This window comes from Pleurodeles waltl, chromosome 3_1 (assembly GCF_031143425.1).
Source record: "Pleurodeles waltl isolate 20211129_DDA chromosome 3_1, aPleWal1.hap1.20221129, whole genome shotgun sequence".
Lineage (NCBI taxonomy): Eukaryota > Metazoa > Chordata > Amphibia > Caudata > Salamandridae > Pleurodeles > Pleurodeles waltl.
The window spans coordinates 652,709,910-652,737,419 of NC_090440.1; the positions used below are offsets into that span (position 1 = coordinate 652,709,910).

The 27,510-nt window shown below is 44.2% G+C and overlaps 1 protein-coding gene across 1 annotated transcript in view; it reads right to left on the minus strand.

The window, feature by feature from the left end:
* DUSP8 (dual specificity phosphatase 8) overlaps positions 1-27,510 on the minus strand; it is a 91,526-nt gene that overhangs the window by 44,466 nt on the left and 19,550 nt on the right. Inside the window, exons 2-3 of the mRNA XM_069223157.1 lie at positions 23,679-24,073; positions 3,257-3,395 (exon numbers count right to left, since the gene is read on the minus strand). Coding sequence (XP_069079258.1) covers positions 3,257-3,395; positions 23,679-23,909 — 370 coding nt within the window. The 5' untranslated portion in view covers positions 23,910-24,073. The remainder of the gene's footprint in view (positions 1-3,256; positions 3,396-23,678; positions 24,074-27,510) is intronic.

A 27,510-nucleotide genomic window follows, 5' to 3' on the forward strand; every position in this document is an offset into this window, starting at 1 on the left:
AATTATACAATCAAACTACTCTTATTGATACTGTGTCATCTGCTTGCCCAAATACAAATAAATCTCTGAATACCTTGTTTATGCAAACAAAGTGGGAGGGGGGGTCCAGCCCAGCCTCCTCTGGGCTCCAACGGGCCTGCCTTTGGCCCGGGCATGGCCCCATACGTCCGAGAAGGAGAGAGCACTTTTGTACATGATGAAGCACCTCCTCCCTCTCACAGGTGCAGTCAATGCAGATGGCAGGCAAAACTGCAGTGCAGCCTGGGACAGGTAGTCCCACCAGGAAGGCAGTGTCCGCTTTGGTGTCAAGCTTACCCTGGGACAGACGGTCCCACCACAGTATGGGAGTGAGCCCTCCAAATGGCCCCACAAGATCAAACGCATCCCGCCACATATATATTATCAAATTCTCCACCATTCTTCCAGAGGCAGATTTTGTTACAGTTTTTTCCAGAAGAGCTGCACAAGGGAGAGAATCCCATCTCTTCTCAATAAGAGCTTGGTTATTGTGGTACCTACCTGCTGAGGAAGTACTTGAATCCTTCACACCAGCACTTCACCTCTAGTTCTGAAAACACACATTGAGACTAGCCACTCCAAGCGTAACTAAATTCAGCATATATACCCCGACCCATGCGCGGGAATTTCAGGCATACAGGGATCTCCAGGATGTTTCCATACTCATTTATGTTCCAAAGATTCATCAATGGCTCTCCAGGTATTCAATCCTTATATCTATGAGCTGTTATGCATTAAAAATATTGCGACTCCTGAATTGGTGAAATGAGGGTTGATTCTGCACCTGTTAAGGGACTAATGCCTAGCTGATGCTCCTCCTCTGGAACCAAGTTTGAGGGACAAGGGAATGGTGTGAAAAGGCTTCAGCAATGTTAAAACTTGTAGTAAATCAGGCGTTTGCACTGGATTTCATCCATACACATACAAATTATAGATGCTTGCTTCAGAGCCAACATGGTTTGGTATTTCTCCCAGATTACATTTAGAAATGTGAAGATCTTCTCAGTTCTAACTTCTTTCATCAACAGTCCTGGATTGGCATAAAGTCTGGTAAAAATGTCAGCTTGTGTAATGCATTCAATGGGACAGGCTTTGTGTAGTAGGATATCAGCACGTTTTCTAGTGCCCTAGCTTCTAGGAATACAAAGTTCTATGATGGAGCAGAACGGGGCTATCCAGTTCTCAATACATGGAAATGTCTGCATGGATTCCCACTAAAACATTCATTACCTAAGTTTCTGACTATTAGTAGCAATGGAATGGGATAAAGAAAAGACCATGGGAGGGTTTTGGCACAAGACTGCTGAATGGCATCAATCAAGAGGGATCAGTGAACTGGAAGAAATTAGTAGTTATCATTTTGGACTAAGCTGTTCTTTTTCTGTAGCAACCGTTTTAGACTAAGGGCATCATTACGAGTGTGGCGGTCTGAGGACCGCGACAATCGCGCTGACCGTTGGACCACCACCTTCGGGGTGATCCAACTGCCCAATTACAACCCTGGTGGGCAGACCCGCCAGGAGACCACCGTCCCCGCCAGACAAACATGGTTTCCGACAGCATGATGGCAGTCAGAGTTGTACTCAGCCAGGGCAGTGCTGAATTCAGAGCCACCTGGCTTCTTACAACTCACCTCATCGCCAGCCTTTCAATGGCAGTTTTACCGACATGGAAAGGCTGGCGGTGAGGGTGTGCTGTGTGCTACAGGAGGGCCCCTGTACTGCCCATAGCATGCGCACTGCAGGGGCCCCCTGTCCAGCATGCTCGAAATAGGCACTGCCTGATTTGCAGACAGTGCCCACTCCGAGAGTCCTGATTGGCCCCCTCGGTGGTACGAGATAGCACTCGGCTCCATTAAAGGAGCTGAGTACTATCTCGCAGCACTGTTCCTGTGGGTCTGACCGGCGGGAATGCTCTATTGCAATGTTCCCATCGGTCAGACCGGCGTGAACATTGTAAGGGAAGGGCAGGGGGAGAGTCCAGTGCCATGGTGTCCTCCCAGCAGCCCGTGATGGGACAGCCAAAATCGAAATGAGGCCCTAAGGCTGTGATTGTCTTTTGTAGATCATATGTACAACATCACTGCAATCCAGTGCCTGATTACACTAATCTGGTGATAGTCCCAGTCTGCTTGAGGTGATACTTCATTGGCTGTGTCCAATGGGCAGTCCATCATAAGCTGCACAAACTGCAACAAGGACCATGCACTGAATTGCAGAAAAAAAAAATGTGTCCTCCCCATGGAGGCCTTCAGACGAAATTACTGAATCACACAAGATCTATCATATAGACAGAAAAATAATTTGTCATTCTCTGCCAGCAATTTGTAGACGTAAATAAGTTACCATATTGTCTTCTATTTCTAAGTTAATTTAGAAGTCATAACGACGTGAAATCAAAACAAACACCCAGGGTGGAAAAAACATACTCCAATTCACAAATATTCCTGAAATAAAAGTAATCAGAAAATAATGTAAATCTGACTTATTAACGTAAATAAATGATAAAAACGCGAATCAATAAAAAATAACACACATTTATATGTATAAAATGTGTAAATATATGAATACATGATATATGACTATATAACAAATAATTTACAAATAATGGAAGTATGATAATGGTAAAATGAAATTGGGGATTCCACACACTTAGAGCATACCGTTCTGTAATATGGAAGTACCCGAGAGGCACTTATGTAATAGGGCCCTGGGAAGTCATGATTCCATGGATCTGGAAGTTCAGTAGATGCTGCTGACAGAGACCCATTAGAATTCTTTAAGCCCCAAACTATTGCTTTTACCAGAGTATATTTGTAAGGGTCTGTCACATATTTGGGGGCGAGGCCGGGTTAGTTTTGGTTTCAGACCAGAGGAACGCATTGCTTCGCTGCTTAAATAGCTGGTTCCTGGAGGAAAAGACATTTCAGAATCTGTGTCCCATTTTACCGATGGCCACAAAACATTCCATTCATCCCCACCCTCGCAGTAATGCCTCCTAACAGAGAGCCGCCACACTGCACAAGGCAATGATGTCCATAAGTATAGAAGAACTCTCAACTTGTCTTGCCTGCTCTTGCAAAGCTATCCATATTTACCTACCTCAAACTACATTGGTACGTCTGTGCACCATCAAATGATACTGCATTCTGTCTTGATCAACAGTGGAAAGCCAACGTATACACATGGTACACAATGCTATTTCAAAGCAACCAGATCTACTCAGAAGCACTTCCTACCTGTGAGGACGTAGACGCGTTGGAAGCAGCTGTCCAGCTTGCCCACAAGGATGGAGAGGAAGGTGTTGGAGGACAGGCAGCTCACATCCCGGGTATTCTGATCGTATACCACCACATCCCGGCCTTCTTGTGATTCCAGCTGTAAGCAAACAACAATTTAGGCATTTTAGGCCTCTAGTCCTGGCTCTTTAGACAAAGGATCTGCTATATAATTTCCAATTTTGCACGGAATACATTGTACACTTGGCTAGTGGTCACGCATCATAGTGAATCAAACATCCATTGCGCTGCACAATCATCTATTCCTAGGATTAAAGATACCCATTATGTTGCACTCTCGCCAACACAGAGCTGGTGTAGTACTGTGTTTTGTTCCAATATAAGAAACTTAAGCAAGAAACTAAATATGTTTAGGTTAAAAATAGCAGGGACACTCAGTATGGTTTGGAATGCGAGGGAAGGGATAAGAAAACAGATGTGTGTCACATTAGGGAAATGTGCAGGGTGGGAGTTCCATGACACTGATTATGTTAAGTAGGAGAGGATGGCACTGACGTGGTGGCCAGGCTAGAGGGAATAAGAGGTGCAGTGTGGCCCTTCTGATACCCAGCTTTCTACCAACGCCTACAGAAGAATAGACAGAGTTACCAATCCCTGCCTACCTTTCTAATGTTTTTTCTTAGTTTAATTTTGTTTTCTTGGTTGTTGTTTAATTCCGATGGTCACAAGGGTTTAGTAAAGACTTGGACGCATTAAAGGAACTCTTCATCCCCTACATAATACACAATCAGCTCTTCAAATCACTGATTTAATAGTTATTCCCCATCAGAGTACCTGCAACTACTGAAAAGGGACTAGGAAGGTAATATCTCTTTGTATGTGGAGACTGTAGTGTAGATCTATGTTGCTGTAATAATTGGTAATTTGGGGGGACTTCTAGTAGGTAAACTGGGGAATACCAGGGGGTGCATGTAGATAAAGAGCAGGACCTAATGAACCTAAAAAAACATTCAGAGACCGCAAATGTAACGCAGACTAGTAATGATGTAACGCACAGGAAATGTATAAGAGATAATAGCTGAGAGTGACACAGTACTATACGAATGTAACGTGATGTAATGTTGCAATATATTTATGGGAAAGTACCTAATGCTATGATTCGTATAGTATGAATACTGCTGTACTGATTAAGTGCCTAAAAATACCAATAAAGAGAGTTGAAAAAAAAAAGTATGAGGGGGTGGCACAGGACATGTGTTGGATCAGGTACGACCTGCAGGTATGTTTTGGAGGGTAGAGGCTGGACTGGGAGTGTGCTCTGGATATTGGGTATAGGAGACCAGGTATGGTGTTGATGAAGGATGTGGGTCACTGAGGAAGTCTTGAATGAGTGACATGTCTACTGATGAGGGCTAAAACTATGTTTTAAATAAAAGTGAAGGTCGCCTAGTTTGGAAAAAGGGCCAGAGCATATGTTTTTGATGAAGTTAGTGTAGGATACTGAGTATGTTTTGGATGATGGGCGAGGAGTTTGGAAATAGAGATAGTTCACAGATATGTTTTGTATGCAAATAAGAGGACATCAATTATGCCCTGCATTGAAAAGAAACAGCAGTGCATCGTTAATACTTTGGATTTTTGAGTAAATGTTGTAAAATCACGGACAGCAAGGGAGACATATTCAATATTAGGTCTTTCTTTAACTGCAGGATTATTTGAGATGCAATCTCATTATCATTACCGATAAGTGCAAATATTGTAAACTTGGATGAGGGTTTGTCTTACTTTCTCAAATGACAGAGTGATTTATATATGTAAATAAATATATAAACCACTACAGCTGGGAATATTATATATGGCTGTATGTGTACGTATAAGACTGAACCTCTACTATTGCTTTATTCTACAACGAAGTCAATGTACATCCCTGTTTATCGTGTATATGTATTTTAGAATTGTGGTCCAGTGTGTTTGACACTACGGATTTCTGCTATTTGAAGCATCATATGTGTGATTCTGTAGATAAGGCAATCTCACGTTTCTGGCTTCAATTATTTTATTGCATCTGCAAAATGTAAAATGAAATTACCCTAGGCTGTGGTATCTACACTGGAAACTGTGAATCTCTCCTGCCAGCTGTAGATACAGTAGGAAATTAAGACCACTTACCAAAAGTGTCACTGAGCCTTAGATAAGGCAAGTGCTTAGCTTCATTTTTTAAATCAGAAAAATAATTGATGACTGGTGGGCAATCTAATATGGTAAAGGGGTAACTGTATTGGGCTACAGTAGTCACATGACCTTGACACAATCTAAGGATGTAGGAATAACACTGGCGTGTTGATTGTTGTCTGACTTCACAAATTCTGCACTTTATTCATTATTGCACTTACGTTTTGCACTTTAAAATGTAGTACTAAACAATACCTGCATTTTTGCACAGTGGATTTCTTGTAAAGGTTATGCTGGCTATGGCTAAATAACAGAGCTGTGATTGTACTTAATATTTAACAGTCCTACTTTGGCAAAGCGCTGTGGTGGTGTCCTGGAATGTTTTGGCAGAGGGGACACGAGACCAGGCATGTACTAAAGGAGGAGAAGGGGATGAAATTGAGGGAGGAGCACAACATCATGTGTGATTTGGATGAGAAAAAAAAGGATGCTGAAAAGGACTTACTATATATGTATATTTGTGGGGAAGGACAAAAGGAGGTACCATCACCTCCATACATAATTCAGCTAGCTATCACTCTGTTCCCTTTAGCATATAATGTATCCTGGTTTTAATGAAGTCGCATTAAATATAATCATTTGGAAATATGTGTGGATTTCAATAACCACAAATAATTTAAGATGCTAATCTGCAGTTAGTTAGTTTTGATATTGTGATTGTGTCCTTGTTATTAAATATTATAATGTAACAATCTAGTGCGAGTCCATGGAAGAATACTTAGGTGTGCTACCACTAAACGTGATAAAATCCCTATTCTGCATCAAAAGACACACAGTAACAATAATACTACTCAACCACAGAAGCAAAAGCGTCAGATTTCCTAAGGCTAGAATGAGGGGATGGGAAGCTTAGAAGCAGTGCTTAATTTGTCACTAAAAAGGGGCCGGGGCTCAAAGCTGTCCTCTTAAACACGCGGCTGCTGCAATTAAAAGTTCGAGCACATAATACTGAGGCAGCGTAATCCTGAAGCCACCTCGGGCCTTTTCCGTCCATTTATAGTCACTCCCTGCCCCTTCGGCTCACTCTGTCATCTTCCTGCTTTTCCCCTTTCTGACGCTTTTTCGTTTATCTCTTCCTCCGTCTTTCCCACGTGTCTTTTGCTCGCAGTAAATGCTTGAGCCAAAAAACAAAGCGCCGGCCCTCAGAAATAAGTGCTGGTGCTCAGCACCGTAAACAACAAGCACAAATTAAGCACTGCTTAGAAGGCTTCTTAGATAGGAAAGGTGCTTAAGAAAGGTTGAGGGTCGTGGATAGAAAATGTGTTGTGAATCGAGGAGTATATCTAAATCAGATTGTTCAAAGAAGATAGTGAAATGCTAGTAGAATCACAGAAGCCATTAGTAATAGTAACTAAACAGGCAAAGTGCTATTTGGAAAAAGAAATGAATCATCCCTGTATGTCTTCTGGTATATAACTGAGGACTCTGAATTTGTGTGTATGGTGGGGGGGTTGTTGAGGGGATAGTGGTGGTGAGTGTGTGCCTGTACTTCTCCTCTATCCAATGCAACCGAGCAACCAGCCATTCCATGTCAGTCATCACTGCCCTTGACATCAATCAAACAGGATTGGTAAAGCGTGACGAATCACCCTCAAGGGTATCCAGGCACTTGTAGGTCTTTACGGTTCATTCAAATAGCCAGGTCTTGAGGGCTCCACAGAATTCTGGCTGAGAGATGATGGCCCAGAGATTCGTGGGGAGGCTGTTCCAGGTTCTTGCTGCTATGTGGAGAAGGCACGCCCTCTACTTATGCTTCGTTGGATTCGTGGAGTGTGGACAAGTGATATGGAGGCAGTTGGTGAAAATTCAGGTGGTGGTTAATGTAGGCGGATCCTTGGTTGTGTACAGCTTTGTGTGGAAGGGTCAGCAGCTTGAATACGCACCTCTTTTGCATGGGGAGCCAGTGGAGTTGCCTGAGGTGTGGTGTGCTGTGGGATCGTCATGGAAGGTCGAGGATGAGTCTGGATGTGGCGTTCTGTATGGTCTGAAGTCTTTGTAGGAATTGCAAGGCAACTCCTACAGAATGGGCATTGCTGTAGTGTAGTCGACTAGTGATGAGGGCCTGTGTGTCTCGTGTGCGGGGATAGCCACTTGAAGATCTTATGTAGCATACGCAGAATGAAGAAGCAGGTGGAGGAGAAGGTTTTAAATCTGTAATTCCATGATGAGCCTGCTTTCAATGATGATTCCGAGGTTTCTGGCATGTTTGGAGGGAGTTGATGTGGGTCCACGGCAGGTCCGTGGTGTGGCCTATCAATACTCACAAGCAGTGACTCTCACTCACACTGGGTATGCAGGTGATTGGAGAGTGGGGTAGAATTCAGAGGCACAGCTGGAGGTGAACTAGTATGCTTTAGGGACTATTTTCCCAGCTTGTACGGCCCCCACATCCATGTAGTCACTCTGATAGTCCACCTATAAAATGACACCCAATCAGAGGGAATTTGCCTTCTCATCATGGATACTCCAATGCGATCCTTTGTTGCAGAATGGCTTTAAAAAAAAAAAAAAAAAATTTAAGCTTGTCCACCACTTCTTCATGTACTTGGAGACACTGCTTCACAATATTGGAATTGAAAACTTTGATTATAGGACCAGATCCTTCATCGAAGTACTGAAATTATGTTGTTTGTCGAAGGTTTTCTAGAACCTCCACTTGAATGCTGGGCACCTTTTGCTCATTTTTGTAGGCTGTTAAAAGCCCTTTATTTGGTTTTGCACCAACATTACTCTTTGAACTGAATTTCTCTGTTCTTGTGGACATCTTGAAAATAAGAATGAAGGACATCCAGATTCCACAGAGCCTTCTGATTTCCCTTTCTCATGTGACCAGAGCGTGGTTATGTCATATAACACTGTTACATAAGGGTCAGGGGACTGGCTCTGCCCTTTCTAGACCTCCAAACATCTCTTTAGTAACACCAGTCCTACAAACAGCCATTCATATTCTAGTCCTGCCAATACGTGCCCCTACTTACTAAGGTTGAACCTACAAATCTATGGCCCTGCCTATGCACCTTAATTTATCCGAGAACAGGGGTGGTGGTCGAAGGCGCGTCAAAGGCAAGCCCATCTGCGCCCGGAGCACGCCAAGCACCATGGACCCTGACCTCGCTCCATCCGCCAGGTTCAACTCCCAACACACTATGTGCCCTCAACCCAGGAAGATCCTCAGCTTGCCACCTAGCCAACCCAAGGAACACTCATAAAGCTTTTTTGTGCCGTGCATGCTCCCGCACCCTCCAAGGACCACTGCGTGATCCCAAGTACAGACTGCTCTCTCAAGTGTATACTCCTCAACACACGCACACCTGTCAAGCACGCAGTATAAGTTTGGGACCTCCTCAACTCACAGAGACGTGGATCACCCCCACCTCGGCCCCAGACATCGCCACGGCCATCCAGACAACTACAATATCATCCACAAGGACAGAGCCAACCTGCCTGGAGGATGCATTGCCACAGTTTACAAGAATACCCTTCATCTGACAACCGCCAATGAGTCACAGTCTCAGCCAGCCCATGAACACATACACTGCCAGATTCAGACCAAACCTAACTCCTCCCTCTGTGGCACACTTATCTACAAAGCCATCGCCAACCTCATCGCCCCCCTCCCCTCACCCCCTAAGCACTCACCTCCGCAGACTACATTCTATTCAGCGACCACAACTGCCACCTTGATATCTATGATGACCCCAACATCACAAACCTCTTAGACAACCTTGCAACACTGTGTCTGAAACAACTTGTCAATGTCCCCACCCATGGAGCCGGACACACTCTCAGAAGAAAACATCACCATTTCTCCCGCCTCCGAACACCACTGGACCGACCACAAGTGTGTCCACTTTCCTTCACAAAGAACTTTGCAGGCCACTATGCTCCCCACCCCTCTGGCAGACGCTGGAGCAAAGTTATGGAAGCACAACTCTGCAACGCACGCAGCCACCCCCCCCTCACACACCGCAGACGCTACTGAAGCAACACTCAATCTGCATCGCTGTTTATTGGAATGCGCCAACAACGTACCCCACCTCAGGAAACCAGCATGAAACCGACAAATCAAAACACCTAAATGGTTTACAACAGACCTACAAGAGTCCAAACACTCCAGCAGACGACTGGAATGAAATAGAGGAACAGCAGATCATCCGAAGACCGCATAGCCTTCAAGAATGCAGTCATCACACACCACCAGAACATCAAAGCCACCAAAAAAGTCGCCATTCAAGAACGCCTCAGCATCAGTACTCACAACAGCAAAGAGCTCTTTGCCAATGTCAAAGAGTTCACAAACCTCGGGACAGACACCTCATCCATCCCTTCCAAGATCTCTGGGATGACATTGCCACCTTTTTCCCCTGAAAAATCCAGGACATTTACAAAGGCTTCAAGAACCAAAACCCAGATGCACTACCCACAAATACCACCACAGACCCAGCACCACACCAGATCTTGAACTCCTGGACCCCATCACCAAAGAGGACACTTAAAGACTCATGAACTCCATCCACTTGAATCTGTGCCCTCATCACATTTTCAACCTGGCCAGAATCACCATAGAACCTGAGCTCTGCCGAATTATCAACCGATCCTTCAAGATCGCCACCTTCCCACCAGACTGGAAGCACACGGAGATCAACCTGCTACTCAAGAAACCCACCGTTGACCCAAGAGAGCTGAAAAACTACAGACCCATCTCTCTGCTCCCTTTCTCAGCTAAAGTAATGGAAAAGGCCATCAACAAGCAACTCACCAAACTCCTCGAGACACACCAAATCCTAGACCCATCCAAATCTAGATTCAGGAGGAACCACAGCATTGAAACAGCACTCCTAGCAGCCACCAACGATATACGCACCATACCAGACCACAGAGGCACGGCCACACTCATCTTCCTTGACCTCTCTGCCGCATTCAACACCATCTCCCACTTCACCCTCTGCGCTAGACTGCACAATGCAGGCATTCGAAATGAAGCACTGCAATGGATCAGGTCCTTCCTCACCGGAGGAACACAGTCTCAAACTACTGCCGTTCACGTCAGAACCCAAGATACATGCTCCGGAGTGCCCCAAAGATCATCACTCAACCTGACGCTTTTCAGCATCTATATGGCCCGCTAGCCAAGATCATCAAACAACACGGGCTAACCATAGACTTCCACGCTGATTATACCAAACTGATCCTCTCCCTATTGAATGACCTTGTAAAGGCCAAGAGAAATTTCCACAATGGGATGAGACCAGTTGCCGCCTGGATGGAAGCCATCTGCCTTAAACTTAACTTAACTTGGACAAGATGGAGATCCTTGTAATGAACTCAACCCCTTATGCCTGGCACGACTCCTGGTGTCCCACCATACTGGGAAACTCCCACAGACCACACACGCAATCTGGGCATCATCCTGTACTCCTCTCTATCCATGACCCGCCAAGTCAACGCTGCCTCGTTGTCATGCTTGCGCACCCTCCCACTCCTTTGAAAGATCTTCAAGTGGATCCCTTCCGACACGAAGAAGACAGTTACCCATGCATGCGTCACTAGCAAACTCGACTACGGCAAAGCCGGCATTACCAATGAAATACAATCAAGACTACAAAGAATCCATAATGTAGCAGCCAGACTCATCCTGGACATCCCCTGACACAGACGCATCCCCTCCCAACTCGGAGACCTACACTGGCTCCCAGTCAACAAGCGCATCATATACAAACTCCTGATCCACACCTACAAGGCACTACACAACATAGGACCGGCATACCTCAACCACTGCCTTGCCTTCTACGTAGCAAATAGACAACTCTGTTCTTCCTAGCTCTCAGCCGTTCCCAAGATTCGGAAAATCACAGCAGAAGAAAGATCCTTCACCAACGTCGCAGCCCGGACATGGAACATGCTACCTCTTAAACTCAAGCAGACCACATCACTGAAGCAGTTCAGGAAGGACCTCAAGACTTGGCTCTTCGTCTGGGAAGCATGCCTGCATACAGAACCTTGAGACCGTACGGGTGATTAGCTGCACTTTAGAAATCGCCGATTGATTGAATTCCTCTATTCCCGAATGTACATCACACATTTAGCTTGCTAAAGTTAACCTGCCAACAGGCTCCTATGAATGGATAGCCTGAAAGACAAAGCATCTCAGATGTGGAAGGGGGAGGAGTGGTGAACTCTGAACAATTATGCTGGGATCAGACTGTGCTGACCACCTATAATAATGATGCATTATCTTTATCTGGTGTTAAACTCCAAAGGCTATGATCAATTTCTTAGGTTCCTGTGCAAATGGTGACATGGCCTCTTTACCTTGTCACTTTCTCAAAACCTCTCCTAATTCTCCAATGAACTGAAAAGTTTATTGTGAAGAAGAAATACCCCAGAACCACTGGGGAGAATGTACAAAACTATATGAGGCGACCATGCTTCCTGAGCTATTATGCTTCTGCATTATTGAAGAAGCATGACAGGTACCAGTTTGGCAAATGTACTGAGATATTCTTTTCTGAAACTTCCCAAGATATAAAAGAATTATGAACTGCAACAAGAAGAATGAACTTGTTTCACACAAGAACCCAACAGCTGATGAATGTTGTGTGAGGTGTCTTCAAAGTGCTGTCATCCCCTTGTATGATGCAAGGGCAGACTCTCCGTAGCATGGGCCCTCTTCTTATTAGAACTAGCAAAATATACAGTGTAACCATTTATCCGAGTAGCAGGTGCAGTCACAATGCCCCTAGAGAGCGCAATCATCTCAGCTGTACAGCAAAAGCACACCCAGGGGATGGGGTACCTGAGCAAAATGAAAGAATGGGTAGGGGGCCCCATGCACACCCTCTTCCCAAGGAAGAAAAGAAAGCTTCTTTGCACTCACCTCTGGGCTTTAGCCCTCCTGGGGTCAATATTAACATCCGACCATCAGAGCTCCATATGTTCAGAGGCAGAAAAATGTCAAAAGCCATCAAGCTTCAAAATGCCATAACCCAGGCCCTTTGGGTCGAGTTGGACTATTCTGGGCTCATTTTAGTCTGGGCAGCGAGCACAAGTCGTCTGGGGCAGTTGCAGCAACCCTTCCAAGGACGTGGAATTCCTATTGCCCCTCGCCCTTTGGGATCAAGGGCAACAAGTTTTCATGCTTATTTTATCCTTGGGAAAAGTAGACCCAACCCCCTACAGCACAAACCATCTGGCTGCCAGTTTACAGAGAAGGGAACTGTATGCAGTTGAGGTAATGTGTGTATCAAAATGTTAATACTGTTCAATTTTTTAATTATGGTTCATTAATGAAAAGCCTTTATTATTAGGGTATGCGCTGTAAATAAAAGTTTTAAGGTCACACTGCACTACTGACAGAGGTTCTAGTAAAAAAAAAAAAAAAGTACACACGTTTGAAAAGTTTAACAATGAGGCTAAGTATAATGCTCCCATAATGCTCTCTGATTAGATACAAATGTTTGCAGAAGTTTGTAAGAAAGAGTGAAGATTCTTTGCCTTCAAAATAAAATGTTCAGAAAAAAATGCAAGTACAAAAAAAAATGTTCTGCTACTGTGAAACTTTGGCTGCTATTTCTTGCGTCGTTTAGTAAAATGTGTTCATGCAGGTTAGTATTTCCCAAAAATATTCCTAACGGAAAATCATTGCAACCATTTTCAACATGATTAACCCCTTAGCTGCTGGGCCTTTTCCCCCCCAGTGCTGAGCCCTTTTTTGGCTATTTGGGGTAGTTTGCGCTTAGGGCTTCATAACTTTTTGTCCACATAAGCTAACCACGCCAAATTTGCGTCCTTTTTTTCCAACATCCTAGGGATTCTAATGGTACCCAGAGTTTGTGGTTTCCCCTGGAGGAGACCAAGAAAATAGCCATAATACAGTGAAAATTTTGTTTTTTCCAAAAAAATGGGAAAAAAGGGCTGTCGAAGAAGGCTTGTGGTTTTTTCCCTGAAAATGCCATCAACAAAGGGTTTCTGGTGCTGAAATCACTATCTTCCCACCTTTCAGGAACGGGCAGACTTGAATCAGAAAACCAAATTTTTCCAACACAAATTTGGCATTTTACTGGGACATACCCCATTTTTACTATGTTTGGTGCTTTCAGTTAGTGACAGGAATGGGTGTGAAACCAATGCTGGATCCCGGAATGCTAAACATTTCTGAAAACTAGACAAAATTCTGAATTCAGCAAGGGGTCATTTGTGTAGATCCTACAAGGTTTTCTTACAGAAAATAACAGCTGAAATAAAAAAATATTGAAATTGAGCTGAAAACAACAGCCATTTTTCTTTATGTTTTACTCTGTAACTTTTTCCTGCGATGTCAGATTTCTGAAAGCTATATACCGTTTTGTATGCTGGACTCTTCTGGTTTCGGGGATATAAAGGGCTTGTAGGTTCATCAAGAACCCTAGGTACCCAGAGCCAATAAATGAGCTGCACCCTGCAGTTGGTTTTCATTCTATACTGGGTATGCAGCAATTCATTTGCTGAAATATGAAGAGTGAAAAAGAGGTATCAAGAAAACATTTGCATTTCCAAAATGTGATCAAGATAAGGTTTTGAGGAGCAGTGGTTATTTGCACATCGCTGAATTCCGAGGTGCCCATACTAGCATGTGAATTGCAGGGCATTTCTCAAATAGACGTCTTTTTTACACACTCTCTTATATTTGGAAGGAAAAAATGTAGAGAAAGATAAGGGGCAATAACACTTGCTTTGCTATTCTATGTTCCCCCAAGTCTCCCGATAAAAATGATACCTCACTTGTGTGGGTAGGCCTAGTGCCCGCGACAGGAAATGCCCCAAAACACAACATGGACACATCCTATTTTTTTTATAGAAAACACAGCTGTTTTTTCCAAAGTGCCTACCTGTAGATTTTGGCCTCTAGCTCAGCCGGCACATAGGGAAACCTACCAAACCTGTGCATTTCTGAAAACTAGAGACCTAGGGGAATCCAAGGAGGGGTGACTTGCGGGGCTCGGACCAGGTTCTATTACCCAGAATCCTTTACAAACCTCAAAAAGTGGCTAAAAAAACAAGTTTTCCTCACATTTCGGTGACAGAAAGTTCTGGAATCTGAGAGGAGCCACAAATTTACTTCCACCCGGCGTTCCCCCAAGTCTCCCGATAAAAATGATACCTCACTTGTGTGGGTAGGCCTAGCGCCTGCGACAGGAAACGCCCCAAAGCGCAACGTGGACACATCCAAATTTTTGGAAGAAAACAGAGGTGTTTTTTGAGAAGTGCCTACCTGTAGATTTTGGCCTCTAGCTCAGCCGGCACCTAGGGAAACCTACCAAACCTGTGCATTTCTGAAAACTAGAGACCTAGGGGAATCCAAGGAGGGGTGACTTGCGGGGCTCGGACCAGGTTCTGTTACCCAGAATCCTTTGCAAACCTCAAAAAGTGGCTAAAAAAACAAAACAAGTTTTCCTCACATTTCGGTTACAGAAAGTTCTGGAATCTGAGAGGAGCCACAAATTTCCTTCCACCCGCGTTCCCCTAAGTCTCCCGATAAAAATGATACCTCACTTGTGTGGGTAGGCCTAGCGCCCGCGACAGGAAATGCCCCAAAACAGAACGTGGACACATCACATTTTTTCATAGAATACAGTGCCTACCTGTGGATTTTGGCCTCTAGCTCAGCCGGCACCTGGGAAAACCTAGCAAACCAGCACATTTTTGAAAACTAGAAACCCAGGGGAATCCAAGATGAGGTGACTTGTGGGGCTCGGACCAGGTTCTGTTACCCAGAATCCTTTGCAAACCTCAAAATGTGGCTAAAATAACACGTTTTCCTCACATTTCGGTGACAGAAAGTTCTGGAATCTGAGAGGAGCCACAAATTTCCTTCCACCCCTCGTTCCCCCAAGTCTCCCAATAAATAGGATACCTCACTTGTGTGGTTAGGCCTGGTGCCTGCGACAGGAATAGATCACACAACGGTCAATGTTGGTCCTTACGTGAGGCAGCTGTTGACCCTGGGGTGATCCATTCCTGACACAGGCACTAGGTGTAGGCACTCAAGTGGGGTAGTGTTTTTATCTGGACAGGTGAGGAGTCACTGGGTGGTAGGAATGTTGTGGATCCCAGCATATTCCTGTAGTTTGTGTGACAGAAATGCGAGAAAAATAGAGTTTTTTTTCAACATTTCAGCTTTGCAGGGTATTCTGGGTAAGAAAACTTTGGGGAATCCACACAAGTCACACCTCTGTGGACTCCCCCGAATGTCTAGTTTCCAGAAATGTTTGGGTTTAGTGTGTTTCTCTACATGGCCGCCGAATCCAGGACCAAAAACACAGGTGCCTGCCTTACAAAACCAGTTTGTTTTGCCATAGACAATTTTGATGTCTCCACAATATGATTTGGGTGGTGGAATTTGGGGCTGAACTAAATTGGTGAGCTCCCAAGAGAGCAATCTCTCTCTGCTTGCCGCCGCATTCACCTGCTCTCTGGGTTGGCCTAACCCACTATTACCCAGTTGCACGAACAGCTTGCGAAGGGACAGCAGGACTGTCCTCATCACCTCCCTCATAATGTACTGGAAGAGGAGTTTTCGAATGGGACTCCTCTGACTGAAAAATCACTCCCAGAGTCTGCGCCATTGTCCTATCCCTCAGATGCTGTCTCAGTATCTGATGTCTCAGTCTCTGATCCTATGTCAGAGCGGTCCTCTTTAACCCGAGTGCAGGCAGCAGTCATCCATCAAGATGCCATCTCTGCTATTGGCTAAACTGTTGCTCTAAAACACTAGCCTACGTAGACAGTCACAAAATCGATGGTGTGTGAGATACGTGCAACAGTAGAGGCCACCTTACCTGCGCTTCTTCCCTCAATCAGCACGTACTTTCAAGACACTCAAAAAACACCTTGTCACATACCATTCGTCACAGTCTTTAGCACCTCCTGCGCCCAGTCCAACAATCATTATTGGTGCTCCCACTCCCTCCTCCTCGGATTCCCTCATTACCACCCAGCAAAAGTGCCCTTCATCTCTCCATAGACTTTACTAATGTACTCAGCTATTTACATAAAATACAGATGTGCTCTTTACAGTAGGCATATAAACCTTCTGCGCTTCTTTATGGCACTAAAACTGCCACTAGACAAGTCGGACCCTTCTCCCCCCAGGGAAACCACACACATATTGACAAAAGTGATATATATATGACAGCCAACCACCTGAAACTCAACTCAAGCAAAACCGAAATAATCCTCTTTGGCCCACACAAAAACACCTGGGACCCCCCATGGTGGCCCACCACGCTAGGCCCTGCACCCACCCCCGCCAACCACGCACGCAACCTCAGCATCATCCTAGACTCCTCCCTCTCGATGACCCAACAAATCAACGCTCTTACCTCCTCATGCTTCAACAAACTCCGTATACTGAAAAACATTCAAATGGATCCCCACAGAGACCAGAAAAACTGTCACTCACGCACTCATCAGCAGCAGGCTTGATTACGGAAACGCCCTCTACGCCGGCACCACTCTAAAACTCAAGCGCAAACTACACGCATCCAGAACTCAGCAGCACGACTCATCCTCGACCTCCGCCGACACCAACACATCTCTCCACACCTCAAATCCCTCCACTGGCTCTCCATTGACAAAAGGATCACCTTCAAGATCCTCATCCTCGCACACAAATCACTCCACAACACAGGCCCTGCCTACCTCAACGAGAGTCACATTCCACACCCTCACACGAAACGTCCGCTCAGCTGACCTCTCTCTCGCCTCTGTCCCCCGCATCAAACACACCACCACCGGGGGCAGATCCTTCTCTTACATTGCACCCAAAACCTGGAACGCACTCACAACCCACCTTCGCAAGACCCAAAACCTACTTCTTTTCAGGAAGGGCCTCAAAACCTGGCTTTTTGAACAGTGAACCTCCCAGCCCCTTTCCCTCCCCCCGTCCTTCCCCCCCAGCGCCTTGAGACCCTCACAGGTGAGTAGCGGGCTTTATAAATCTCTTTGATACAGATCTACCTCTATATATATATATATATATATATATATATATATATATATATATATCTCTACATAGATATATCTATAGATATATCCATGTACCTAGATATATCTATCTACATATCTACGGCGCGCTGACGTCACAAAGGGGCGGGTGGGGGGCGGGGGGAGACACAGTAGCTTCCGTGTCTCCCCAGGGAAGAAAAAAAAAAATCCTCATGTGCGACGCACCCGAGGATTTATTAATGCCCTTCCTGGTGTCGGCCACTGGTCGTGACCCGCACCAGGGAGGGTGTGTGGGCGTCGGCCAGTGGCCGACGCCCGCACCTAAGCGGTTATAGGAAGAATGAAAATGAACAAGCAGTGACAAAGACAACCAATGTGTTATTTTTTGTGAGTCTTTTGGTTTTGTCAGTGCGTGTCTTGTTGTGGCATGGCTTTTGTAACACTTTATTGTTGTGGGAGCTGTCAGGCCCTCAACATTGTAACAAACACTGGCAAAAAGAAAATAAAAAGTTGCATAACATAGGCCCCACAGCCCCTCTTCAGGGAGCCCCCTCAGCACAGCACCTGCCTTGAGTGAGTCTGGAGAGGAGGGCCTCATCCATGTTGTTTGCAGGGGGGAGCCCTCTAGTTTCGTTACGCCACTGATTGACACAGTAGTTCCTGGCACTGAACAAAACTACTTTGTGGGCCAATATGCTCCTTGTGGAAGAGCACAATGTGATCACTCACAGTAAAGCCAGCTGACAGAGAGAGAAATAGAAGTTTAATAAAAACAAAATGTCTTTGTTAATACCAGGCCAGACCTAATCAGGGACCCAATTCTTAAAGAAAGTCACAAAAGTGCACCCATGGTACATGTCTGAATTAGTAGCTTTCATGAACTCACAAAAACTTACAGAAGTAGACCAGGAAATCATACCCCTAAAAAATGTTTGTGAACTGTATTTTAGCATGAGCAAAAAGGCATGTGTAAATTTGCTCATGTGAAAATCTGTTGAGCGTTTACAAGATCACTTTCGCTACAACCACTTTTTCCCAACCCTTGAAGAACTTCTACTTCTGCCGTTGTCAAGAGTAAATTTCCAACCGTTCTCATTATGGGAAAAGATTAGAGAAGAGCTGGTGAAATTCCTTAAAACATGCAAGTTACTAGGTGTGCAGACTGAAAGGCATTCCAATCCTGGAACTATTCCTTACAGCCCAGTATGTAGATCTGTGGAAAGGTGGCAAAATAAAGAAATTGCTCTTGCAGGGATTGAAATTGCAAGTATTCAAGCCCTATTGCAAGTATTCAAGACCTAGTATAGTAGCAGTCCTGGCATAATCAAAGAGGCTGTTAGAGTGCTCTTACATAATGAGACTGCTGCCATAATTTGTCGCAGCACTACATGGCACCAAAGGGACAAGTAGATTTTTATTTACAAGACAAGTAGATTTAAGAAGCAACCTGTTCTATGGACAAGCAAATATTATATTAAATTTAACACCCCTGCCTTCTCACTTCTAAAGCAGTGAAGTCCTCCAAGAGCTGGTTCTCCTGGATCCCTGTGCCAGCTCTCCTCTTGATTTTCGTTTCTGGGTGCAGAAATATCCAGGGCTTTCTACCAACTGGTCCTCAAGGATTGTAAGGGGCCAGCCAGACCCTTTGCCTAGTTGACCCCAGGACTAGGGGTCTCCCAAAGTCCTTAGTCGGGGGGTTCCTCTTTTCAGTTCTCCACACCGTCCCAGGATCCAGCAGCGAAGTGCAGAAATATCCACAAGCACGAGAGTCTCCCCCTTGTGTAAGTGTTTTTAAAGGTGAGAGAAATGTTCCAGAAGTCATGCACCTCTATCCAATCCTAGGGTGCCACATCACCTCTCCACCCCGTCCCAACCCTCTTGCACAGTATGCTTAGACAGTCCAAAATGGTGCCACTGGTCACATAAGCTCCTGGGGTTTCAACTCCAACCCTCACTGAGATCACTGCCAGGGACTTGCACACTGGAAACAGTGGTTTGACTGTAGTTGTCTGGGCAATCATCTTTGTCCAGTGAGTTTGGGCAGGCCCGTCCCTGGTATAGCTGAGTAACTGATGCTGATTATTCCACCCCACCCTATTCCTAGTCAGGAGTTGGGGGAACTACAGCTAATTGCTCCTTTTGTGTGGGGCACCCTTTGTTTCCGCTGCTGGAGAGAGATGTAATTTACTGGGTATAGCAGGGTGTCAGAAGACCTAGGCTCCGATCATGAGCTGAGCCAGGGAAATATGAAAATCCTGGATGACCCATAAAGAGTATCGATATCTATTTGGGGGTCACATAATTGATCTTCCCGCACAGGTTACACTCCAATTCAAGGTGTCAATGGTCTCTGTAGGCCAAAGGGGAGTGAAACTGCACTCCAAGGCAGTTCTCGCACAACATGTATAACGGGGTGTCACTGCAGACGAAACAATACCTTCCCTATTAGTATACACAACCCTTATAAGGCCTATCCTAGGTGAATACCTAATCCTGCGGAGTCCCCACTGGGCTACCTGTGCAGTTACCAGGCTGTGCATGATAAGTCTCCCACACGCAGCCCGCACACTTGTGGTCACACATGTCCATGTGTAAACAGCCAAGTGCACCTCTCCCTTGGTACAACGCAGCAGTCTTACCTTAAAAGGTGGGCACTGGCGGTAAACATGCTCAGTCCATTCGCCATGTAATTACCATGAGTGAGACACCGGTAGTGAGACTCACCCAGAGTAAAAAGTCAAAAACTAGGTGATCAAAAAAGTAAAACATCCTACTGAATGGGCAGAATCCAATTGCAACAATTATGAATTAAGTGCTGAGTAGGAATGACACATACTGTTTGCGGTATAAAAGGGAGGTAAGCTTTCCGAGTCTAAACCAACTCCCTTGGTTTGATCAACCAGCTGAGGTGCTGGGAAGAAAATATGATGCTGGTACCTCCTATAGGAAGCAGAGAATGTCACCTTATTCTTAGAGCAGAGGGTGTGCTACTGAGGGGGGTGTAAACAGCAGATGGAAGCAAGTTGCTAACGATCACAATGGCAGTGAGGTTGTCCTGTTCTCTACAGACTCAGGATAAAAGTCTGGGCATCTAACTAATGGCTATAACTGCACCCTGATGTAGTGTCTCTGTCAGAGTTGTGGAATAATCTGTGCCCAAAGCTGGAAATATGGTCAGGGTTCTTGATCTCAGCTTTCGAAGATCTGAAGGTGCCCACCTAGTGCTTGCAGCAACTACTCTCATCAACTGAAAAATATTTGCAGCACTTGTATTATGTAGTAAGTCAGAACCACTGATGGAAATATATGTGTGCTGAAGGGGTGTGGGGTCACACTACCTACCCAAGACACAAGCCCCAAAAGGAGAATTATGCACTGATCATGAAAACATGAGACTTCATAGTTTGGGCCCTACATAGCACTCTTGAAGGCAGAGTTCAAATTAAACACCAGCTACGTGCAGAGAGGTCACAGCAAAGTATGGGTAAAAAAAAAAAACAAGACTTCTGACATGAGTGTCGAGGAGTACTGTTGTTGTTATTAGTACAGGGTGACACAGCAGTAGTATGTATGAGAACTATCAGAGTAGGAGTATACTAAACAGATTGTACCTATGCTACCTATAATGACTCACGTACTATCAGTCAAATAGTATAATAGCGCCTTGAGACCCGCACGGGTGAGTAGCGCGCTTTATAAATGTTAATGATTGATAAGGGATATACAACTGGAGCTTGTTTTGGAAGGATATGGCTTCTAGGGGTATGGGTGCAAATAAGGGAAGGTGTTAATACTATAACAGTGATAACATGTACGAGGTACATGACATGGAGTTACTTCTTTGCAGTAGAGGAGATGAGAGTTTCTGAGAAAGTGACAAGTCAGAGAGGCCAGGTCACACTTTGCACAGGAACCTAAGAGACTGATCACAGCCTTTGGAATGCTGCGAAAGTCATCCTGGGGTAAGTGTAGATTAATTTCCTGGCAATATTTAGAAATCAAGGCAAAATTGTTATGTCTTGGATTTCTGGTATTTAGATTGTTTTCTTTTCTGTCATCCCTTGTAACTGGTGTTCTAATATTTGAGACATTGAATGAGTGGAGGGAAGACGTGTAAATCCAGCACCTGAAAGACTGTCTGCTCAACATTTCTTTTTTTACAGGAAACATTCATAAGTGGAATCAGGCAAGTTGACACAGCACTTACATCAACCCTCTCTTGCCTATTTTATATTATCCACCTGCACCTTGCATACGCTCTGAGCACCGGTTTCTGAAGAACCCACTCCAACCCCACTGCCTCTTGGAATTTTTGTCCTCTCATGGAGCACTGAGTCTTTACCCTTCTCATGACTCCTAACCCGTTTTACTTGCACAGTATGCTTTTCCATCACTTTTATGCCTACTATGTATTCTTTCCATACACATACTGTTTTCCCCAGGCTCCCGCCAAACAGTTGTTGACTCTCTCCGGCTGCCCTTTATGGAAAATGGATTTCTTAACTTGGCGTGAGGGCCCCATTTTGTCTAACATTTCAGTTCCATTTGTTCTGTGCTACGTGCAAAATGTATACCTTCATTAGTCCTGTTTAAATTTCATTTCTTGCAAATGTGCTGGTTTCTTAGAGTTGCTTTCCAAACTTGTAGATGGGCTAATCACTGTATGTTCTAGAAATGTTATCTCTCTGTTTGAACATTCTGGTCTTGTGGTTTAAAGCCCCATGTCAAAGCCTTTGGATGTTACTATTGGGCCTTACATTTTTCTCCATTCAATGGTGTTACAAAAACAGACGGGACAATTTTTAGGGATACCTAATGTGAATAAGGACAACAGCCAATGAGGAGATACCCTCTTCCCCCACGCCACTAATACATCTTCTGGAAGCTAGTAAGGAGCCTCAGTGAGGATGAAAATAACCTGTACTGTGCATATACTATGGCAAACAATGAGCTAATTTGGAGACATACACATTGTTGCAGAGTTCTGTAACAATGTTTCTGCAGCTATACACAGAAATAGTTTTTGTTTCATCAGCTGGTTGTACAGCTGCACGACAGGGCAACTGCCACACGCCTTTACTGAATTTGTACAAACTCTACTAAATAAGAAAGGAACGCACCATCCTGTGTTTACATAGACACAGCAGGGTCTTTGGTCAGCCTTCTTCAACGATTGGTCTGTTCAACTATTAGTGACATTTTCTTTCACCCACCACATCATACAGTAAGAGGCAATGGGCCAGACCTCTTCGGCCAATGGATTGTTTTTACTGTGAGTGATGCCATTTTACCTGATGAACTGGTGCACATCCTGAAAATGAAAGCAGTTCATCTTGGCTGGTGGGCCACTTCTTAAGTTGTCCATTTTTTTTTTTTTTTTATTATTATCTGTCATGCTTTTTTTTATTTTCCATATATTTTTGTAAGAGTGCGCTGTAGCATTAAGGTGCTACTTTCTGCTCATTTCATAAGCATTTTACAAAGCCACTGAACTGGTATAATGCTACAGCAATCCTCTCCGAAACCTTTTTAACCCTTGGAATTTGAGCAACAAATCTGTGACTGTGGAGAATTCGTGCACAAAAGGGCCTCTATTTTGTCTGTACTCAGAAAGCAGATAGGCCACTGGACCTTACACAGCCTGTTGCTTGTACAGGCAGTCGCCATAACACATCAGCAGAAGATGTGTTCAGAGCGAAGAATTACAATTGCAGAAATGTAATAAACACAGATGCTTTTGAACCATAGGGTAGAAAGAGGAAAGCAGCAGAGAGATTTTGAGATACAGAATACATGTAAATAATCATCTAATACGGAATCCATGACCACAGGACTGTTACTTAAACAGGCCACCAGTGCACATCCTGGATTTAAGGTAATCAAATAAAAGCAGATACAGGGCCAGTGATCACAGACTGTAGGCAAACAGGATGACAATGCTTAAGAATAACAATCAAATGCAAATATAGCTCAGGTATACGGTCAGAGAGCGCAGGTGAATGAAACAAGGCAATAAAGGTAGACATGGGGCCCCTAAACGGATGATAAAAAAATAAAAATAAAAAATTCAGCAGATACTCGTGTCTGTGTTTATGGGCGCAGCACTGAACCAAAAAGATGCAAGCATACTTGACGATCTCATGAACAGGCAACCATGAACAGGTGTAAACATTAGTGGCCACAGGCTAGAAGGGGGCATCCCTACCTTGCACTGTGATCCAGCCTGCAGGAGATCCGTCACTGCCACCTTGTCGTGCTGCAGCCTCCTCTTCATCAGTTTGGAGCAGCCAATGTTGATGGCACCTAAAACGTGCCATGAGTTGTATTCTGAGAAGGAACGGCAGTCGATGACCAGGGCCGCCGCTGGGCTCCGCCGCAGGAGACATGCCAAGGCATGAGCCTCCATCTCCTTGGGTGGCAGCAGCCCCCCGGCCATGGCAAAGCCCTCCGGAGGGCCGCCGGTTGACACCGTGGCAGGTCCAACCTGGCGTCACCAAGGTCCACCACTGTGAGTCCGATGTAGCACCACACAGACCCACCGCTGTGATTCCAATCTTTCACCACCTTCTCTTCTGGTGTCCGGAACCTGTCACATCTGACCTGCAAGTCAAAGGGAAAACAGTGCACTTAGGACGAGAATACAGTTCCTTGCTCAGAAAAGTAGGCAACTCCAGTCTGCAGAACAGATCTTACATCCGGACATAAGCCCAATCTATCTTCAGTATTGCTGGAAAGGTAAAAAGAGATAGCTGGCTATTTTGTGACGGGCTTTTTATCTGTATTTGACAGTATGTCCAAATCAAGCAGTTTCGTGTGAAGTCACATTGCATGCTTATTTCTTGATGCCAAGGGCATGTGCAATCTTTTGGCCACAATGTTCCCTTAAGAAACTTTTCTTCCGTAACCATAATTACGCCAGGGAAAACGTTTTCAAGAAACCCTCATGGTTATAAGGCAGATACCGTGCGTGCATATTGCCTCAACGCTCTATTCATGCAGCAGACATAACATCTTCAAAGTTTAATAGTACCACTTTACAAAGATGTCTGTTGTACCTATACCGCATTTCATAATTCTACTTATGTACATCAACTAGTGCCAAAAACTCGTGAATAATTAGTAAACGAACAATGGGAAAGGTACTGTCAACCAGAGTAATCAACTGAGCACATACAGTCTTCATAGTAAGTCTTTGATACATAGCCTTAGTTCTTGCCTTACATTTGAAAACGTGCATTCAATTTGTTTTAAATAAATGTGTTTTTCTTAAAAACACACTGTATTGCATGTTTCCAAATGACGCATTTCTTTCTTCCTTATGAAATTTTTTCAGGGCTGACCAAAACGATACATGCTTGCTTACAACAACGACAACAACAACAACAAAAATCAACCTGAACACATGCACTTAAAAAAAAATTAAGTTAATTTTATAAAGGAATACAACTTGCCATTAACAATGACAAATCAAGACATGGGTCAACATCATATTCTATGACGTGTGGTATGAGACCAAAAAAAACCCAGAAAATGTCAAAGTGATGAAAAAGACTATAACGAAGGGAGGATTTTTACGTTTGCTGCTAAATTTGACAACACTGTCATTTCCAGCATGCCTCTAAAAATTCTGTGAACTAAGTCAGTGAAGAAAGAAGTTCTGAGATATCTCCCACAGATGAACAGGGTCCAAGCATTCCAAAGAACAGTGCTGTGAATCCCTTTTTTAAGCTCTCGTCTAAGACAGTGCATGCACTATCTCTTGCAAGGTGTTTTGTTACATTCAAGGGACTTAGAGGCTGCACATTGATTGCCTTCACTCTCACTATCGCTTGCTTGCTTCTAATTGGTCAGATTCCATAGGCTTCCTTTTTTTAATGTGTTTGTCCTTTACTTGTGTGCTTCCACTGTGCATTTTTCAGGTATTTTTTTAAACCATGCTACAAGACTGCATGTTGTTCATCTCTCTCCCTAGTGCACTACTACTACCTCATTCGGCCCTCCTTACCATGTCACCCTCTGTTGTCCATCTGCATGTCTCCAGCCCATCCCGCCCACCTTCCTTCCACAGACAGTCTGCTTGACCCCAACTCTTCCTGACCATCATCCGTTTGCTAGCATTTATTGACCACCTACCGTTTTCCATCTGTTTTTATCCAGGCCCTACTTCCCATCCTCTGTTGTTCTTATGCTTGAACCCATTTCTTCCCTCAATTATCCGTGTGCATACCCCCAGCTCCATCATACCACCTTCCCCCCACTGTCTGCTTGCCACCAGCACTCTTGCATATCTCCATTGTCAGAGTGCTCATTTACACATGTCCTTGCTCCCCACCCTCCATTGTGTGTCTCTCCCTTACTCCCAATGTGTTGCCCTGCTCCATCTCTGCCTCCGTCCATGTGTTGCCTCTGGGAGCAGTAATAAAATAAAAAAAAAGAGCTATGACATGGCCAGCAGTGGAAGAGTCATAGCACTTTTTGTTTTATTCCTTCCTCACCTGTGCCCGTGTCTCCTGCCCTCTTTCCATCTGTTTTGCACCGGTTGCATCATTGTGCTTTTTTAAATAGCTGTTAGCCATGCAGGTGAGCTGCTATCCAATATGGCTAGAAAACAATGGCAAAGCCAGGAGGTCTTGTAGGCCAGACCAATTAGCTTTACCAATGCTTGGTTAGAAGAGGTGAGGGGGTTCCTTATAGGTACAAAACAGAGTCTAGAAAACACAAAACCAGGAAAGGCAGGGGAGTGGGTACAGACAGAATAGAGCTAAAAGCAGGGCTTATGACAAAGAATCAACCAAAAAATCCCTTGTAAGATCTTTCACAAGGATATGCCAGATCCTCATATAGCTGGTGGAAACACTCTTGACACTATGAGCAATATAGGTAAAAATTAGATGATGGTTGTTAATCTATACAATCAAACATTAAGTATCTTAGAAAAAAAAGCGTTCCGTAAAGGGCTTGGATTTTGTCCTATGAATAGATGTTCATTCACTGGCGTCCATACGGACTTATACATATTTGTGAGGAACTTGAAACTCAAAAGCCACTTTTTGTGATCTGCGGGGATAAGCTCAAACCAACTACTGAGAGAGAAAAAATATTAACATGACCATGTGTGACACAAGATGAACAATGCTCACTATTGTTGGATAAGGAACATAATGCAGACATGCAAGAGTTATTGGATAAATTGAAAATCATAACTAATTTGTACTGTGGTAGTGGTCTTAAGCTGTGTTCCAAAATTACCCCAAAAGGTCCTCAATTCAGTTCTGTTGATGTGTTTGCCAAAAAAGTAACAGAGGATCTATACGGAGGAAAGGGTCATTGTTTCCAATAATCACAAATTACGAAAACATAACTTGATGCTTGCAGAAACAAAAGCCTTATATATATTCTTCAAACAGATCATTCAATTGGTATTTGGGAAGCTGATAAAAGAGGCAACGTGGCATCATGAATAAGGCTGACTAGAACAATGAGATTATGAGGCAACTTGAAAACATTCAACGATATAGGAAAATGCCTTGTTATACCCTCAAAAAGATAACTAAACATATCAATACCAGTTTAACACACTATCCAGACATATAGCTAATTTCTGATTGTGGATTTTGGGAAGCATGTAAATGCAAAGGGGACAAACAGGCCACCTTTCCACCAGGGTGACCAATTTCCTCTGGTATAGATTCTCTTACTGAACACCTTTCTGAATAAGTTGCACTTTCCTTAGTACACTGTGTACCAGTGGTTTATCTCAAATTAGAGACACACCTGCTATTTTGTGTGAATTTGAGGATGTAGTGTAGGAGGAGAACACTACACTACAGATGTGGAGAGTCTATGTACATGTATCAAGAAACAGCTTGGAATATCAGCTTTAGATTTCTTCTTATCATCCATGTATGCCAATTATTATGAACATGTAGATATGAAGCTAGAAACTGTTGACATCATTCTGCCACAAAATTACTTCATGTATGAAACAAATGGTACCAACAGCTTCAGAGTACTGCAGTGGGATTAAAGTTTGCCCC